Source organism: Jatropha curcas, chromosome 5, assembly GCF_041381405.1.
Source record: "Jatropha curcas cultivar XTBG-Jc1 chromosome 5, XTBG_Jcur_1.0, whole genome shotgun sequence".
Taxonomy (NCBI): domain Eukaryota; kingdom Viridiplantae; phylum Streptophyta; class Magnoliopsida; order Malpighiales; family Euphorbiaceae; genus Jatropha; species Jatropha curcas.
Window position 1 is genome coordinate 21,235,158 of NC_143155.1, and position 20,852 is coordinate 21,256,009.

Below are 20,852 nucleotides of genomic sequence, written 5' to 3' on the forward strand. Positions count from 1 at the left end.
TTGGTCTTGATATTCCTAATCTGACGTGTAATGGCTAGTTTTTGCTATCCATTTGTCTTTTTGTAAAAAGAATAAAATAAAATAAAATGACATCTTAACATGTAACTTCAATAGCAACCCTATAAAACAACTCGGCCGTTATAATTGAATGATTCTCTGATAGCATCCCAATGCTAACATAAATTACTCTAATTGTCACATTTAAAAAATAGAAAGTAAAAAAAAAAAAAAAAATCTTCAATATTATTATATGTTTTGTCTGTCAGATTGATGTGCAAAAAAAAAAAAAAAAAGATAGTGTGACTTTTTATTTTCCTTTTTTTGTCATTTTCTCTTTTCTTTTTACGCTCAACCTTATCCCTTCTTGGAATAATAATTACAAAAAAATGGCAAATGTAAAATTAATTTTTAAGCCTTCTTGTCTTATTTTTTTTTTCTAATTGAATTTTTATAGATCAGCTGTGTGACACCTCAACCATTAATGAGAAACTTATCGTACACAAACTGTAGAATTTGTAAATATATTGAATTGATTCAATTTTAACAAAATTACAAAATAACGTTACCCTATTTCATGCCAATTAAAACAAATGAAGTTTAGTAAATATGAAGAAATTAAAAAAATGTTGAATATGATAAATAATAATCTTACAGAGGCATTAAACTATAGGAATATGCTTAGTATAAAGGTAGTGTTGTAAGAGGAAGGGGGGAATAATTTTTTTTTTTAAAGAAGCATACAAATTTTTGGACTTCGCTTTTTATCCAATGCAATTTTAGAGTTTGAACTTGTATTCTGATCTTTATGAAATTAAGGTCCTGTATCATTTTAACTAATACCTTATTGACAAGATAGACACAAAGAGTTTTAAGGGGAGCTGTGGCTCTCCCGGATTAAAAATTTTCAATGCAAAATTTTTTTAAAAAAAATATATCTTAACTTTGCTCTTTATAATTAAATAAAAATATATCTTGCCCCCTAATTATTTTGTTGGGTCCGCTACTGCTTGTTGATAAAATAAATTTCTTTGTAATATTAATAAATTAAAATACAGAGGGGCTCTGATCTTGATAGTATTCTTGTTATTTGGTTTTAAATGGAGTTTGACATCATTAAGGCTTTTGAAGCTCGCAGTAAACTTAATCTTATTATATATAGGTGTATGACACAAACCAAGTCCAAACCATCACACATCAAAGTGCGCTCTGGGATCCATTCAGGCCCAATTCCAGTATAACTCAAATCAGCCTGGGTCCATATCTATTAATAATTATAATATCTAGGACTCAGATAAGGAAGCGATGGATTGGGTATGAATCCAGTTTTTTATTACCCTTTTCGGCTTTCCCGCCCTATGAAGCAATGTATATTATCCACCCTCCTATCCGCCCGTTATGGATCGGGTAGGGTGGGTAATGGATTAGATCGGATAAATCCATTTAAAAAATCTAAATTTTATTTTTCAAGTTTTTATTATTGCATCCATTTAATTTACATTAACATATTTGTATCTGTATTTATAATATATGTTATTCGATATTATATATTGATTTTAATAAAAAAAATATATAGTGGAAATCAATAAAATGAAAACAAAATTCTATAATTAAATATGCATAATAAGCATAAGGAGAATATCAATAGTAAACGAAATAGCAAAATAAGAAATGTAGACATTGAATGAAGAATCAAATAAATAGAAAAGTATAAAAATTAAAAGAAATATAAAAGATAATTTAGACTGATGATTGATTTGATTTGCTACAATGTTTTAACTTTGATGATATTTAAACTACTACATTATTAGATTATGTTAAATTTTTTATTTATATATAATTGGATTATTCAGGATGAGTTATGTACTATCCATTACCGACCCAAATACACATTTTTAATATCCGCCCCCAGTCATTTATTAAATGGATCAGATAAAATCTGCACTACTACGGTGATGGTTGCTACCCAACCAATGATGAATGGAGTGTGATACCCCACTTGGCAAGAAACCTACGCTGCTGAACTTGATAAAAAAAAAAAAACTTTATTTTACTGTCTACGTATCTATATTTATACGCTGTTTATACACGTGGAGATATAAAAAAGAATAATGAGATTTTTGATATCACTCTCGATGAAATTTAGAATATTCTAAAATATTCTTAGTTATAGTCAATTTAAAAATTACATTTTATACCCATGAGTCTTTTAAATGAATGGTTCGACACTCTTCTTTCTTAAGTGAGGTCTAAGGTTTAATTTTCATGGATAGAGTAAATACTCGTTGGGAGCACTTTATCCCTTTTTGGGCCGCACCAGTGGACTCAGGATACATTTAGTTAAGATGAAAAAAAATACATTTTATTATTTGATTGGATATAAATTCTAAAAATTATTTTTTAAATAAATAAATATATATAATAAAAAAGAAAAAAATAGAATCTTTTTTTATATGGTTGTAGGAAAAATTTTGAGTTTATTTGGAGATGATATAACGTTTCTTTTATATAATATTTTTTTTATTGCTTAATTAACTTATTTATTTATTTTAAATTTACAACTTAGAGAAATAAAATATTTAAATAATCTTATTAACTGATCAATATTGGATCCTAATATGATTTGCTTTGTAATTTTCATTTATTGACTTTATTTTTTTTCTCCATCAAAATTAAATTTAATTAAATTATAGCATTTCCAAGGTTATTTTTAAAATTCAAATTGGTAATTTTTTTAATACTTATTATATGTTGAGTTCCTAGAAGAGTTTTATTCTTAATAAAAATTTGCTATTTTTTATTTTCGTATTTGTATTGAATTAATGTATACCCACTGTCACTTTAATTTAGTAAGAGATTTATATCTTCTTTGCAATAAATAAATGGCCTCCTAATTAAGCATTTTTAATTTTCTTGATATTTTTTCTTTTATATCCTAAATATGTTTGATTTGAAAGGAAATAGTATTTATGAAATTTAAAAAAAAAATAGAACTATATATTTATATTTTGAGACATTTTTTGGATTTTAAGAATTTGTGTGTATGTTCATATATTCCTTTCTCTAATGCATTAGGTAAGTAATATTATCACTATAATAAAAATGATTACCATTATTAGTTCAGATCATCTTTTCATTTCTTTCTTTTTACTTATCAGTTAAAAAAAATTTTATGATTATTTTTTATTATAGCTATATATAGATTTTGATTTGGGATTGGGGGCAATGGTTCGGGATTGAGTGATAACTTGATTTTTTTTTTTTTGAGCACCTATCAGGGTTTTAAGAATCTATATTTATAAATTAGTAGATACTAAAAAATTAGGTATAGAGATTGGATTGAACTTTATTTTGAGACCACTTCATTATATAAAAATAGCATCAAGTGCATAAGAAATAACACTGCAAATAGCTTATATGACAAAGTCTAATACAACTAATACAAGTTAACCAATTGTATTTATTTTAATCTAAACAAAAATTTATACTTTAATATTATATAGATAAAAAATTAAAAGAGTATAAAATATGAAAATATAATAAGCATTGTCAATTTTGCAACGCACGTTATAAAAAAAACTAATAACAATAAATGTTGATAAGTTATTATTACTATTATTATTTTTTGTTGCTACCAATGATGTCCTCCTACCTTTCGTTTAACAGTTAAACGAGAAACTAATCTTTTTTTTTATGGAGAGCGATTATGTTAAAAGGTATTCTCGAGATGCTGACTCATTGTTTCAACTTTACAATCGACAAAATGAGATCTAGTGTGCTTGAACCAATGGATGAAATTATCTACAACGATTTTAACCGCACCTCATAGTACAAATAAATCAAACAAGAAGGAGATATGATCAATTGGGTCATTATCCATCCTCAGTAGGGAGCCGATTCCCATACCTAGCTTATTTTTTCTAAATTGTCTCCATTTCCCATTTCGAATATAGCCAGGAGGATAATTTATTTCCAGCAGGTCCACAATATGGCTACAATTTGGAGAAAGCACCAGCTCCAGCAGAGCAGGTACATATCGATGTCTAAACATATATTATCATATTCAGAATATCCCATGCCCATTTCCTCCCCTGCAAAGCCCATGTGGCCTTCACAATCACAACCAGTTATACAAGATAACAAAATACATGGTCGTTGATAAGATGATGCATTTTTAGAAAAAAAAAAAAAAAAAAATTACATAGTTAGAAACTAGACATTTCTGAATATGAGAAAGGAGATGATTTTTGAATAATTCTCTTAAAAGAGAAGCTGACATTATTACCATTGTTCAACTGAGGTAAATGTTCAGCTAATTTAATCATCATTTGAACATAACCATCTCTAAATCTTCTCAAAATCTTCATGGAGGAACTGATTTTTGGTCTTAATTTCAGCTTTTGCACTCTAATCTTCCATTTTTTTGTATTATGCTTCAGCCTCTGATATTGTCTTCTGCTCCTTCTCCTCTTTATTCTTGTCCAAAATGCACTACCAAGCATCTCCATCTATATGTATATATTAAGGGAAAGAAATTGAAGAGACTTACATTACCAAAAAATAAAAATAAAATTAATAACTGGTACACTTACACACATGACCTAACATGGAAGAAGAAGAAGGAGATGGAGATGGTATAGAAGAACTTTATACAGCTGAAGGAAAAACGTTGGACAAGCAAATGGAAAGTGTATGAAGTAATTAATGTTAATGGAAAGTATAGGTTAAAAGGAAAAGAAGTGGATGATAGATGTTGGCAATAAATTGGAGCCACTTAAAGTCAGATTTCAGAGCAAACAATATTTCCCACCAACTTTAATTAATTTGTAGCTACCATTAATTAACAACCGTGCGATCCAATTGGAGCCACTTAAACTCACATTTGAGAGCAAACAATTAATATATATTTTTTATTGATTTGATTAATAAATGTGCTAAGGGTGAAGATCCGGCCAATTTGATTAATTTGTGTAATATTTTTAATCAAATAAATTAATCTAAATTTCTTTTCACTTAACCGAAATAATTTTTTAACTGAATTTAATCAAATTATTTTGGCGAATTAATTTTGACCATTAACCAAACTGAAGTTAAAGAAAATGAAAACTTAATTAACCGATCCAATTTAATGACGTTTATGATTACCCGACTTTAAACAAAATGAAAATTAACTGAAATTATTAATCACTACTTAATCAAAATAGAAATTGAAATATTTTTAATTTTTAATTTTATTATCTACTTAAGTAAAATGAGGTAGTTTTGAATCGATTAAATTGATTAATTTGGTTAAATTAACTTCTAACCGAACCTTTAACCGACAACCAAAAATTTAATTTTATTTAATTGAATATTTATTCATCGAACCAAATTAATTGAACCAAATATTGACCCCTAAAATGTGCTATAGTCCACGCTTAGATAAGTCTATCCTTTATTCTTAAGCAGTTATTTAGAACTTTGAATAGCTTTCCACTAACCACCAACCAACGCGGTTATCGCACATTTATTAATCAAATCAATAAAAAAATATTATTATTAAAATAAATGTATTTTTTGATGAATGTATTTTTTGACTATTTATGAGGAAGAAAAAATAAAGTGCAAATAAGTTTTAAAAATTTTCTTTTTTTTAATTAGCTCGATGAAGGTGAGCTCATAAACGGGTGTAGACAAGTCTCTTTTTTATATTTTGAAAAAAAAAAAATTCCGGAAATGAGAGCAGCTTCACATATTTACCTATTTAGGGGTGGAATGTATGGGTAGCTATTAGTTTAGCCAAGGGGGTTCGGCTAAGAAAAGAGAAAAGGGGGTTGATGAACGGTCCATGGGCTGAAATTCGTAGCATAACTTAAAGGCCCTAACAAGAAATTGGCTCTTGTAATCGCAGTTTAAAGGAGAAAGAGACCATCGCACCATGTGTGAGAAAGAGGTCCAAAGAGGACGTTACTTCATTGAATTCAAGCAAGTGAAGCGTGACACGGGACCCGGCCAAAATATAAGTGATTTAAGAATCATTGTTTTATCTCAAAATATAAATAATTTAAAATATATTTTAAAAATAAATGACATTTTTTTAATGTTAACTTTATTTATATTAAATGTAATAATTATATTTATATTTTTGAAATAATAGATAATTTGATCAAACTACTCTTAATTTTGTTATAATTTATGAGAATTAATTAATTTTTTACTCTTTATGTAAAAATTTTAAACAATTTATATTTTGGAACATATAGAGTATTTCTTTTTGGATTGATTTATCTAGACTCGGTATATGGATCTATCTATAAATCAAACTATTAAAAAAATTTTTGCTATTAAAACAGGGGCATTTGTGCGTATTTATTGGTAAAAAATAAAATGAAAAATAATATTTAAAAAATTACTTATTTTCATTAATTTGAGTCCACTGATAAATCGAGTTGAGGCAAATATGATACATTTCTTTTATTCCATAACTCGTAAAAATATTAATTATATGTATAAAATTGATAACACAATATATATATCTTTAAAAGTATTATATGTAGAATAAAAATAATAAAAATCCAAATATTTGCATTTCAGTTACAAATGTTGAATACTAAATTATTGAGAACTTTCTAATTACACCTTGCTCATATATAATGATTTTAATTAATAAATTGGCTGAGAGATTCATTTGTTAAAATTTTCCAATAATCTTTAGTTTCTAATTACATAAACCATTACGCCCTATGGGTGTGAACAATTCTTTTTTAGAAGGGAAGTTTTTAAAGAAAAATGTTATTATAATAGAGAGATAAACAAAATTATTCTAATATGGAGATTATTTGTAAGAGCACTAGATAGTAAATTATTTATTAATTGTGCATTCATTTTTCACAAGCAAAATTTTATTATTATCTCTGTTCCATAATATTTATCAAATTTGGAATTTCACATCTCTTAAAAAAACTATTAAGTTTGCTAAGTTATAATAAATTATTGAATAAAGTAACTATATTACCCTTAATTTAATTCTAATTCTTTATGAAAACTGTTAAATTAAAGTAATAATTATTGGAAGGATAAACATAAAAAAAAAAGATTTATTACTTTTTGGAACTACAAATTTAATAAATATTTTAAAACAAATTATTTTTTTCAAATGTGACAAATATTATGAAATTGAGGTAGTATTTAATTTCACAAAGGAATTGAATAAACCAAAAAAAAAGTTTCATCCCAATTATTTATCATGTGAAGCAAAATTCATGTCAAATTGTGGACAACCTTTTTTACTAAGCCTTATATAGTGGACTATAATTTTAATCTAAATCAAAATCAAAAGAATATTTTTGTACTAATTAAAATTAGCTACTCTTTTTCCTTAAAATTCTTAATTTAACGGCACGTAATGCTCCACACCAATTTTTTATATAGTGCAAATAAATTTTATATTGTTAAATTTATTTTTTAACAATTAATATATATGTGCACGCCACTCTTTTTTCTCACCGTAGTTTAATTTTATTGTCTTATAAAGTCGAAATACCTTTTAAAGAATTTTTATTGTGATTAATTTGATTCAAAAGCGTGGCTATAGATCCGATATAAGTAAGTAATTTTTAATTTTTTAGATTCCTTATTAACATAACAGTAACACTTTGCATGGTAACCAATTTATGACTTAGATTCAAAATGTTTTAAATGAACAGAACATCAACAAAAAGTGGCAGAAAACATAAAGCATCAAAGAGTATACTCTAGACATTTAAGTAGAGCATTTCTTTGTAATTGAGATAAATTTGAATATGAAAAAATGGATTCGTCTCTATCTTTTTAATTGATTAAGAAACACCACCAGAATAAATATCTATCACCCTTTTTCTGCTTTCATTGATTCTTATTCTTTTCTCATCAGTGGATATAATTAAGATTCCTTTTTCCATGTATTTTCTTCACAAAATGATTTTCTTTTTCCATGGTCCAAAGCCTGCTAAGCAGTCGTAAGAATATTCGGTTCCCCATTTAATAGATGGAGTCGATTGAGACTAGGAGAATCATCGGATGCCTTATGTGTCCATTAAGACTTGAATGGAGCAAGTTAATTCACAGCATTATTTCGGTTTATTACGCCTTTTATGGATTCAAAAAAAAAATAAAAAAAAAAAAAAAACTTAACTCACAAACACTTTTCATAGCCGATGTATAATCTCCAAGGATTAACCGATTTTTTTATGACTATCTGTGAATGAAACACTCACACATCATATAAAAGTCTGAAATCTGAATTTATTTATTATAATAAATGAAATTTATAAATAAAAGAGGAAAAAATTATACCTAGATCCCTAACTTATATTTTAATTAATACTTTCGTCCTTTAATTTTCATAAAATTACTATAAAATCCTTAACATTTACTTAAATTAACTATCAAGTCATTTCATCTAAAAAGTAAACAATTTACTGTTAGTTAAACACACTTTTTGAATAGAATATATTTCCTTTTTGAACCGAAAGTATTAGTTTTTTTTGGATGAAATGATCTGACAGTGAGTTTGAGCAAAAGTGAGGGACATCATATATAGTAATTTTTTAAAATAGAGGGATAAAAGTATTAGTTAGAATATAAGTTAAGGATCTGGGTGTAGTTTTTTTCATATAAAAAAATAAAATAGGTACTTATCATAATGAATTTTAATTGAAAAAAACAAAAAAAATAAAACAGGAATAGATGTTGTTAGAATCCAACCACCAATCGAAACAGCACCGTGACTGGATCAAGGTCGAATGTGTGCATCAAATTTTCTATTTTTTTAATTTCTTGATATATATATATATACTGACGGAGTCAGAGGGCTTGGGGTCCTTATTACTCAAGTTACCAGACCGGGTTTAATCTCACTGCATCGAATTTTTCATTTTTTAATTTATGCTCTGTTTATTTTCGTAAAATAATTTGTAGAAAAATAATTTGTTGAAAAATATTTTTCAAATGATTTATTTTTCGTTATTTGGTTCTGATATTGAAAATTGGTTAAAAGTATTAAGTCTTTGTCATAAGACCATAAAAAATATTAATAATAATAGAAATTTTATAATCTAAAAATTTTATTATTAAATATGAAAAGAAGGCAAAAAACAAAATGTAAATTATAAAAGCCACCGGTGGCCGGTGGTGGTAGCCGATGGTGGTGGCAGTAGTAAATAGTGACCGGTGGTAATAACTACAATGGTTAATAAATTAAAAAAATATGAATTTATAAGATTTATCAATATCCGGAAAATATTTTACTCTCTTAAAAATGAAAATTTATTTTCCTTAAAAAATGACTTAATTTTTCTTTGACTAGAAAAATATTTTCTGTTGACTTATTTTCTTGAACACTCCAAAATTGCAAAAAATATTTTTATGCTAGCTATTTTATAGAAACAAGCGGAACTTTTATTACATGATTTTACTGTATGCAATTTTTTGTTTTTTAGTTTAGTTTTATTATATAATTTTAGCTAGTAAAACAATATTAGTTAGTTTTTGCATAGATTTAGTTATTATATATATATATATATATATATATATATAAAAGATCTCACATCTTTATAAATTATTTTTTCGCACCATTGAATGACTTATATAGTTAATTTTAATTTTATATTCTTTTTTTAAATTTTAGTTTTGATATTGATTTCTATCTATGAATAAATAAAATTCACATAAATTTTAAATGTACAATAGTATTATAAATTTATATTTCAATTGTTTATCATTAGTTATTTAATTAAAATTTAACAACTTAAAAAACTTTAAAATTTTAAATTTATTGAATAAACACATGTGATATTTAGTTTATTCAAAGAGATATTATAATTAATGATTCAATTTTGATAGTTTTTGGAAAATAATATGAAATTGAATTGATTGACTTTTAAACTTACAATAATATATTTAAAATTTTAAATACTAATAATTATTTTAATTGTAATTTTTAATATGTAAATTTTAGAAGATTATTTCTTTCCTATAGTCATTATGTATACTAAAAAATCTCTATTGATTTGTTGTTATTTATACTATTTTCATTTTGACCACTTGTAATATATTTGCTCATGTAATTACACTATTTTAAGATTCTCTTTTAAACCAAATTTATTTTTTATTTATCGTATAGAATGATAAATATATTTTCACTCCTATGAAAAGATCCTGACTCCGTCACCATTTATATACTCACACTCACACTTATTTTAAGGGCAACAAAATTTATTTTCACAATAGTTAACATATATAATATATCATTCTCATCAAATATTCATCCTATATAACAAAGAATATATATAAATACTCTAACTTAAAATGAAACAATAATTTAACATTCATAAATTTAAATTTAAATTTAATTTCAAATCACATGGTTCAATTCAAGTCGAAAAACTAAATTTAGTTCCTTAAACAAACAAACCATGCTAAATGCCTATTAAATTATCAAACACTTTTTTTTTTTTTTTTTAAAATGGATAACAACATATTATCAAAATTCGGGTTTTGTAAAAAAAAAACCCGGTTTTTTTTCCAGTTTTTATCAAAAATTCAACCTGGTTTTTTTTTTTTGAAAAAACTCGATTTTTTAAAAATCGAATCCAACAGTCTGTTGCTTTTCAGTTTAATCGATCCGACGAGTCGGTCCAAACAGGTTGCAACAAGACTGAGGAATTGCGAAGTCGGCAACAGACAATGTGGGCACCTTCACCCGGTAAAGAAACAGAACAGAGAAAAGACAAGCGAAAAAATCTTTGGTCCTTTCCTTTCTTGTCTTCGGATTGGAGATGTCACATTCTAGAAATCCACGAGTCGCATATCGACACTTTTGATAAAATAATTTTTTTTTTTGAAAAGAGATAAAATTAAAATTAAAATATAAGTCACCCACTTAATCACTTAATTTCTCAACCGCACACGTCATACATTTAGCATCTGGATATTTCTAAAAAATAGACGATTCATGGTTGTCTAAATCCGGTAGGTCAATCTATGAAATATTTTTAAAAATTATTATTATTTTATCATTTTTTTCTGTTGTTACAGTTTTATTTTTTTTTAGTGTACATTGTTACAGTTTTAATTATTTACAGTTTTAATTTTTAATTTTTCTGTTGTTACTTATTTACCGTATCCGTTAAAATAATTATTTATAATTTATTAATTTATATATTTTTTATTAATTTTTATAAAGACAATATAAAAATTTAATATTTTAGTTATAAATATTATATGTATAAAAATATGTGTAAACCATTGTCACACATAGTTATAATTATTTGATGAAAAATTTTAATATTTTTTTATGATAGAGTTTTTGACAAATGAAATAATTACAAAGTTGAAAATAAATAATCATTTGATCCAAGATCTCGCCATAAATAAAAATAAATACATATATAAATTATGGTAATGAAATTCAAAATTTTTTTGTGATAGTAGTCCAAAATAAAAAATAAAATCAAAAGTTAAAATTAATACCTTAGCTATTATTAACAATAAAGTGAGAATTAAAAAAAAAAAGTTGGAAAATATGTCTTTTGTCATAAAGGAAAACTTTGAATAACAACTTAAGACTGTTTTCTAAATATTAGTTAAATTTTGAAAAACTTTTTTCTAGTTTTTTCTAGTTTTTCAAGAAAACTAACTAATTTGAACACAAAATTTTGTTTTACAATTTTCTTGGAAACCTTTTTTAAAAAACTACTTTAGTTTTCTACTAGTGAACACACATTTACTATCCAAATAATTCTCAAACGGAAGATTGCATTACGATCCCAGTGATTTGTGAAATACAAGTAGTCTGTCCCTATTTTTAAGAAATAGACTAAAATATCCTTATAATTCACTTCATTAGACTATAAACTTATTTCGTCCAATTTTTGCATCTTTTATATTAAGTATCTTATGAAATGGCGACAATATCCCTTTTTTTTTTAAAAAAAAAAAATATAGGGATAGAGTAGTTGTATTTTTCAAATCACAGGGACAATATTATCATTTTTCTAGTATAATATTTTAGATATCTACTTTGATATCTGTTGTTTCTTGTTGACTTAATGGAAAAGACGTAAAATTTTGACGAAAAGACCTAATAGTGTAACATAAGCAAAATACAAGGATAAATTAATATATTTTACAAAAGACAAGGAAGAACTAGTCACTACAAGAAATTCGGCAATTACCGACGGAACATATTTCGTGGGTAATTAGTGATGAATTACCGACAGATTTAAATTCTATTGATAATTAAAAGCGCCAAATATTTGTGCTAATATTTTATTTATACCGATAGATTAGCGACCAATTAATGGCGGAATTACTGATAGATTTTCAATTTCATAGGTAAAAAAATAGCCAAATATTCGCGCCTATCTTTAATGATTTACCGATGGATCACCAACCAATTACCCACAAATTAGCGACAAAACACATTCCGTTGCTAATCCATAGCTATTTACCAAGATTACTAATCAATTATCGATAAAATTCGAAAAAAAAGTTAAAAATTTAGGTAGTATAAATGGGTGGTAAATTGCCAAATTTATTGATGAATTTTAGAATTTAGTGACGAAAATTCCGTTGACAAATTTTGATTTTTTTTGCACCATAAATTGGCGGCAAAATAAATAAATTAGCAACAAAAATTTTCAATTTAGCAACAAAATTTTCATTGTTAATTGCCGAATCTACAATATAAATTGATATCCTTTTCTCCCTGCTTCATCTTTTCCTATCATTTTATTTCTATTTCTTCTTTTTTTCCTTCTTCTTTTTCTTCGTCTTTCTTTCTTTCTTTCTTTCCTTCTTCTTCTTCTTCTTCTTCTTCTTCTTGTTCACTTTTCTTTTTTTTTTCCTTTTTATTCTTCTTCTACTCCTTTTGCTTTTTTTTTTTTTCCCTTCTCCTTGTTGTTCTTATTTTTATACTTTTGTTCCTCTTCTTCTTTTTCTAGTTATATTTTTCTCTCTTTCTTCTCCTCCTTCACTTTCTTTTTCTTTTCCCTTCATCTTCATTTTTTTTTCCTTCTCTATTTTTATTTTTCGTCTCTTTCATCTTCTTTTTTCTTCTCCTCTTCTCTACTTGTTTTCTTTTTTTTCTTCATCTTTTTCTTCTTCCTTTATTTTTGTGTTTATAATTAATTTTTTAAACTACCTTAATTATTAATCAAATTTAATTGTGTAATTATAAAGACTGTAATTAATTTAATTGATTTGATTATTATTTATGAAACAATGAAAAAAATTCCAAAATTATATAATTTAAAAACTTTTATTTCTTAAAATCTTTTTAAAATACCAACGGCTTGGCGATCATTTACCGATGGAATACTGACCATATATTTTACAAATCAATTACCAACCGAATTATACATATATCCTACTACTAAACTACCGATGGAATAAATTTTTGATCGGTAATATTTTACCGACAAGGGTTTTACTGACGGAATATTTTCCATCAGTATTTCGTCTGTAAACCCAATTACCAACGGATTTTTATATTTTACCGACGAAATTTTCTATCGATAATTACTGAATTTCTTGTAGTGAGTTGTATTTTGTAAACCACAGCGATCATACTGTAATTTTTCCTTTCTCAAATAACTATCACGGAGCTGAGCCTATAAATAGTAGCTTCAGCCTATAATTTTGTGTTGATGCACGGGTAGCGAATTGAAGTAACCATCATTGAAAAAAAATATAATATATATATATATAAATTCGATAAGACTTGATAAGTTTTCGAACTGAATATTATTAAACTTGAGCTCGTTTACTAAATGAATAGGCTCGAGTTCGAGCTTTTTTGAATTCTTTTCAAGCCGAGCTCGGCTCATTTGCACTCCTAATTAAACAGTTTTAATATCTGTAATATTTTAGGATTATCTCTCTTTGTTTGGTAAATATATTATTTTTTTAGTAAGTGATCGTATACGCATATAGTATCTAGATATTTGTAAAATAATATTATTCTAACACATCTACACGAGTAGCAGAGTCCCGTAGCTCAGGCTATAAATAGCAGCTTCAGCATTGGGCTTCGACATCTCATTACACACAGCAAATTTCTTTCTTCGATCTTTTAGTTTCCAAACACCAAACATTAAGATGGCTGTTACTGTCTTTGAACGCAAGATTGCTTCTCCAATCCCTGCAGCCAAGGCGTTTAAGGGTCTCGTTACCGATGCCGACAATCTTGTTCCTAAAATCCTTCCAGGGGTCGTTAAGAGCGTTGAGACTGTTCAAGGAAATGGAGGGATTGGAACTATTAAGAAGACTACACTCCACGAAGGTAATCATTTTATTAAGGAATTAGGTGTTTATTTTTTAGTTCTTGAGTTGTAATTAACCAGAGTTCTTTGTTTTAATGCATGCAGGTAACGAATTGAAGTCGTACAAACATAAAGTAGACAAATATGACCCACAGAACTTTGTATATGAATACAGTATATACGAAGGAGAACCATGGATTGATGGAATAGAGAAAGTCACAGTTGGAATAGAAATAGAGGGTTCAGGTGATGGAGGATCTGTTGTCCATGTTAGTTGCAAAACCTATCCAAAGGGTAATAATGCTGCGCTCCTTCAGGGACGCGTTGACTCTGACAAACAAAAGATCGCAGGAATGGTTCAGGCTGTTGAACAGTACCTGTTGGCAAATCCTAATGCCTACTAATTCCATGTAATTTCCAAAGTTGAAGCATGTGGGCTATGGTTATATCTTATGCTTTTTCTGTTTCTTTTTTTTCTTTTTTTTTTTAATTTCCTGTTCAGACCAAATATAGATTATCTAGTTTTGGTCTGATAATAAAAGCTTGGATGTCGTTTTAAATGGGTGCTTGAATTGCACCATACTGTACGTTGTTGTAAAATACTTGTTATATGTAGACAATAAACGACTTGTTTTATCAAAATTTACGACCTCAGATCATTTAATTTATAGTTGGTTAGAAAGTGTATTCTTTCATCAAATTTGTCCTTGTTGAATGGCATCTGTACTAATTACCTCGTCAATGCTTATTCTCCATCTTTCATATGATTACCATTTTTCTGTGTTAATTAATAAAGGAAAGTCAAACACATAACAATACAAATCTATCCTAATCTCCCTGTTAATATATATTATTGTATATCTTCGTCATGAAAATTTCCCATAACCACCACAAATAATTAATATATTTATGTAGCTAACTAAGCTTGTCTTACTCCAAAATTCAACTTTCCTTTCACTTGTTATCAGCAAATAAAATTTAATTTTATTAATATAGTCTAGAAAAAATTTAAGATAACCGAAAGCTAAACCTTAGATAATAGAAATTAAGTGATTTAAGTGAAAAAACCTAATGAAATATATCACTAGAAGCTGAACATTTCATATATTATTTTGTTTTTCCTTTATCCATGATTTTTCAGCGTGGTATATTAGTTTCATATACATCCTCTTTTTGAAGATCACATCAGTTCATAGTTAGTTTGTAATTTGTCGGCAAATATAAGAAATTGGTTTCTATCCATTAAGTCAATTGAAAAGATACCATTATCAATTAATTAAATTTTGTAACAATTATTTTTCTGAAGATAATGATGACGCATTCATGATTATGATACATAATATTAAAATATTATGTGATTATGTATTGTAATAATATTAGTAAACCTTGCTAGCTAGCTACTTGTAAGATTTATGGCTTTCGTTTATTCAATTTGATATATTTTTAAGACTATTTAGATGAATTAATGTCATTTTGGTGGTTTGTTCAGGGAAAATATTTTGAGGTACTGACGTTTAACCTAATTAACTACTTTCTTCTTCTATTTTGGAGAATTAATTTACTATTTCTGGATTTTCACTCCATCAAACAAAATAGTTTATCTGTACAAAAAATGCCCGTATTACTGTTAGTCATGTAAATAAAGCAAAATCAAAAGTGAGACATAAAAAATAAAAGACAAAATACCCTTGATAAAACGACATAGCTAGGTCAAGTAAACTAGAGAATCAAGTTGAATCAAAGCCAAGCCAGGCGGAATTGGACTATAAATAGATAAGTGAGGAGAGAGAAAATCAAACATTCTTCTCCTCTCCTCTCTTTGCATCGCACGAAGAGGTTACTGCCTCTCTCCCTCGCCTGTGCTCCTGCCGCTGTTCGGCGAAAACAAGACACCAGTAAAAGACATTTTGAGCTGGACTGAGGGAAACACTAGCGGACGACATTCTTTTACAATGTATTTTGTTTTTTGATTACTTTTTTATTCAGAACAACAGTTGATTTGGATTTGAAGGTAGTTCAAACGAAAAAAAGGATTTGAAAGGAGTTCATCATGGTACTCAAGCTAGGATACAAGTTATTTTGGGGTCATATCTGATCTTGCTTCAATTTTAGGATTTGAGTAAAAAGATTATGTGACTTGAAGTTGAGTTTATAAAATGAGAATTTTATAGATTTATTATAATTAGTTGTAATTCACAAAAATTGACTTTAAATTGATCTTTCCCGGTAAATTTGAAGCACCTTTGATAGTGTTATTTTTATAGTAATTTTTATGAAATTTTTATTAAGATTTTTAGCATTTTTAATTTATTTAAATTAATTTTTGTTTAATTTTGTTATGTCTTTATTCAAAAGTTTTCTTGAAACACAACTCGCTTGATCTTAAGAAAATTTGCAGGGTTTTGGCAGAGAAAAGGACAAAATAAAGCAAGAATAGTCAGCCTTTAGCACACCTAGGCCGTGCACATCAGCACGCCCGTGCTAGGAATAAGAAAAAGCAAATGAAGAGTCAGACTCTAGCACGCCCTAGCCGTGCTAGACAACACGCCCGTGCTACAAACACCGTGGACTTCTAGAGCCTAGCACGTCCTACCCGTGCCATTGAGCATGCCCGTGCCACATGAGCTCACTCAAGCGTGCCCTTGGGCACGGCCCGTGCTGATCCTTCCATAAAGCCAAGATCTAGCACGCCCGTGCTAAACTTCAAAAGCTGAACTAAGTCAAAATTGCTAACCAATTCCCACCATTTTCATGAGCTCACCTTGGATACTTTCTTCAAAATGCAAATCAAGCTTTAATCTATGCATACGGGAAGTCATGATTGAGAGAAATTTAAGGCTTGATTGAGAACTTTATCTCCTAACAAAGGTGGACTTTATTCCCTAAACTATGTGGATTTCTCTCCCAAGGAGTATATATAAAGGGAAGAAGAGTTCATTGTAAGAGGCATTCCATCTCATATCCCATATCATCCCATCTCATCCTTTTAGCCTTGTATATAGTTTTATTTGTTCAAGAGTTTAAGTATTCAAGAGTTGTGCAAAGATTCAATGAAGTCATTCAAAGCTAATTGTTAACTAGTTCTTATTTCTAAATTCTTAATCTTGTTTATTTCTTTCATTATTTTTATTGAGTATGAAATATTTATCAAGTATTATTGAGTTTTATTTAAGTATTATGTCTAACTAAACTCTCATACTGCGCGATTTGATGTAACTTAATTTCTTTTCCAATTTACAATATTAGATTTGTTTTTCCTTGTTCAAGTTATGATTTATTGATAAAATTAATGCTTCCAGGCAGAGTTCCTCCCCTGAATTGATTTATTTCATTAATCACTATCGGAAGAAGAATTTTTGATATGAAAAAGTTAATGAATCACATGAGAATAACAACTTGATGCGGAAGCTATATGGTTTGACTTATGGGGGGTTTTAATGAATTAACAACTTTAATTTATGAATTCATAAACAAACTACAAAACTAAATGATTTAATTCATGTTTAATTGTGCTATTGGAAGATAGGTAGTTAAATGGAATTAAAATAGCTAACAATACATCGAGATAGCTTGTTAGTGATTCTAGAGTTGTTTCTCATATTTGAACAATTAAAATTGATTAATTAACTAATAAAGTAAATTGGATAAAATTAAGTAGAATCAAAATCCCTAGTAGTCTTAATTCCTTGATTTATTTTAATCAATAATTGCTTGCTTGACTTTTTCTTATTTTTACTTGTTGAGTTTAAATTCTAGAAACAAATTCCTCAATTGTCATTTAAAAAATAATAGATTAATATAATTTTGGTACTTAGTATACAATTCTCGTGGGATCGATATTCTACTCATCATGTATTACTTGTAGCGATTTCGCACACTTGCGAAAGCACTGTCAACCTTGACCGTGGATCTGTTAAATTTGGCGAGGTTTTAATTTTTTTTTGCAACCGCATATGACGGCAGCCGTGACAACAAGAAATTCAGTTAGTAGACTGCAATTATAGAATTTCAATTTTTTTAGATTACAATTATTCTATTGCATATATACTAAAAATTGCTTCATTAATCATTGTTATAGATAAAATGACTCTGGATTAAATATATATATTTTTTACCCCTAGATTGGACTGTATATTTCCAATTACTTAATGATGCAAATTTAGGTTTTTTTTTTTCTAAAATTTTTATAATATACTAAATTGTTCCAAGAATAGTGTTTTGGTAATTTCACCATAAAATATGTATTTGTTATCCTTTCCATTTAGAAGGACACCAATTGAGCAGGAAAAAAAAATTAAAATTGTAACAATTTTTTCAAAAAGGTCCATGTTGATTGGTTTGCTTTATGGATGGACTTGTAGTCTCTATAGAGTCTAATACTATCAACATTAGGTAAATCTTGAGAATGAATTATTTACCCTTCTACATCACCCCGCCTATGAATCAAACTAATTAAAATATATCCTAAAACGTTTCTTTGGGGAGAATAGAATAAATATACAAGTAGCTTGTATAAGTATGTACAACAAGTAGCTTGTACATAGTTTTAAGTACATAAAAAGTAAAATTATAAGTAGCAAGTACGACAAAAACCAAATAAATTAAGCAATTATATTTGTTATGCTTTATTATTATTATTATTATTATTATTATTATATATATATATATATATATATATATAATAAATTAAAAGAATATAAATATATAACGAATATAGTTAACGTGCAAGCCATGTCATAAAAAAGACTAATCATTATAAAAGTCACATTATGAATTCGCTTATAACAAATGACATTTATAAAAAAAATAAGGCAGCTACTCATCATAATAAATTTTAATTGAAAAAAAAGAAAAACAAAATTAAAAGAGTAATAGATATATTGGCAACAGACCAAATGAGCAAAATTTTTCCCTTCAAAAAAAAAAAGCGCAAATTTTTGGTCCTTGCCTTTCTTATCTTCTGATTGCAGATGTCATATTCTTGGCTATATGAATCTTTTTTTTTTGAAATAATATATTTAAAATACAAAAAATATACATGTTACCCAATTTTTTATCTAGATATTTGTATTTAGATATTTGTACATAATAAAATATTATTTTAACATATAAAAACCTGTAGTACAGTCCAACAGCTGAGCCTATTAAATAGCAGCTTCAGCCTTGAGTTTCAACATCTCACTACACAAAAAAAATTCTTTCTTAAAGCTTTTCGTTTCCAAACACCAAACATGACTGTTTCAGTCCTTGAACACAAGCTTGCTACTCCAATCCCTGCAGCCAAGTTGTTTAAGGCGATCGTTACCGATGGCCACTCTGTTCTTCCTAAAACTCTTCCACAGGTCTTTAAGAATTTTGAGATTCTTGAAGGAAATGGAGGGCCTGGAACTATTAGGAAGATTACATATGCAGAAGGTAACCATTTTATTATTATTGGTTTAATTACTAATGAAAAATTTTCAACATGTATCAAATGATTTCAGAAGTACCTTTCAAATTTTCTCTCTTTCTAAAAATATTTAAAAAATTTTCCAACTTATATTTTGCTTTTCATTGATATTAATTTAATAAGAATGAATACTGAAAATAAATAATTCATACAACTGACTCCAGCTAGTCTGGTACTGAAGTTTAATCATTTTTGTTGTATTTAGGCAGCGGACTTAAGTATGTAAGAGACAGGATTGACAAAATTGACCCTCAGAACTTTGTATACCACATGACTACACTGGGAGGAGAACCATGGCCTGAGACATTAGATAAAGTTTGTTATGAACTGAAAATAGAGGCTTCGCCTGATGGAGGATCTGTTTACAGCGGTGTTATGAAATTATATTCGAAGGGTAATGCCAAGATACCGGATGAAACCATTAAGGCTGAGGAAGGAAAGACCCTAGGAATTATAAAGGCTATGGAGCAATCCATATTGGCAAATCCTGAAGCCTGTGAACTCAATGTTCAAAACTGATTCATGCAGTTAGAAGTTTACTATTATATCTAGTGACCAATTATATGTAGTTTGGTCTTATATTATAAGCTTGGATGTATGTGTATGTCAACGGGTACTTGACTTGCACCATACTATTGTCTATAATAAACGACTTAAACAAACGACTTGTATGTATATTTATGCAATAAACGACTTGTTTCATTAAAATATTTTACGGTGCAAGTGGGGGCAATAATGGCATAAAATGTTCACAACATTAAAATATTTTAAGGTTTATTTATTTATTAGTTACTTCAATTTTGGTTTTTAGTAGTTATTCAAGAGGTTTTTACTACTGTAAAGATAGTAATTATTAATTATTTTGTATTGATACAGAATGCTCATTATTTGACATATGTCTATAAAAATCTATTGCAATAGGTTACTCAATCTGTTATCTATTTTTTATCTAGATATTTCCTAACTTTTATAGTATTTTAATATAAAAATAATTATCTAATACATAGACAATACATGGACTTGTAATTTGATATAAATTTAAATTATATTATATAAAATAAATTATTTAATATACAGAATAATATTAGATTAATTAATTTAAAATATTTTTTTATATATGGAGG

General features: G+C 27.3%; 2 protein-coding genes and 1 long non-coding RNA gene across 3 annotated transcripts; 2 read left to right on the top strand and 1 right to left on the bottom strand.

Moving 5' to 3' along the window:
• Positions 1–3,938: 3,938 nt before the first annotated feature.
• Positions 3,939–4,726, bottom strand: LOC110009798 (uncharacterized). Its single transcript, XR_002284674.3, has 2 exons — positions 4,590–4,726; positions 3,939–4,505 (listed from the first exon to the last, which is right to left on the bottom strand). It is a non-coding gene; the product is annotated as an uncharacterized LOC110009798 (long non-coding RNA).
• Positions 4,727–14,037: 9,311 nt separating this feature from the next.
• LOC149496378 (major strawberry allergen Fra a 1.06-like) lies at positions 14,038–14,921 on the top strand. The gene is made up of 2 exons (XM_089722055.1): positions 14,038–14,299; positions 14,385–14,921. The coding sequence occupies exons 1-2, from the start codon at positions 14,116–14,118 to the stop codon at positions 14,681–14,683; spliced, it is 483 nt and encodes a 160-aa protein (XP_089578181.1). The 5' UTR covers positions 14,038–14,115; the 3' UTR covers positions 14,684–14,921.
• Positions 14,922–19,441: 4,520 nt separating this feature from the next.
• On the top strand, positions 19,442–20,438 carry LOC149496379 (major pollen allergen Aln g 1-like). Its single transcript, XM_089722054.1, has 2 exons — positions 19,442–19,694; positions 19,934–20,438. Exons 1-2 carry the CDS (start codon positions 19,511–19,513, stop codon positions 20,245–20,247), a joined length of 498 nt encoding a protein of 165 aa, XP_089578180.1. The 5' UTR covers positions 19,442–19,510; the 3' UTR covers positions 20,248–20,438.
• Positions 20,439–20,852: the final 414 nt, after the last annotated feature.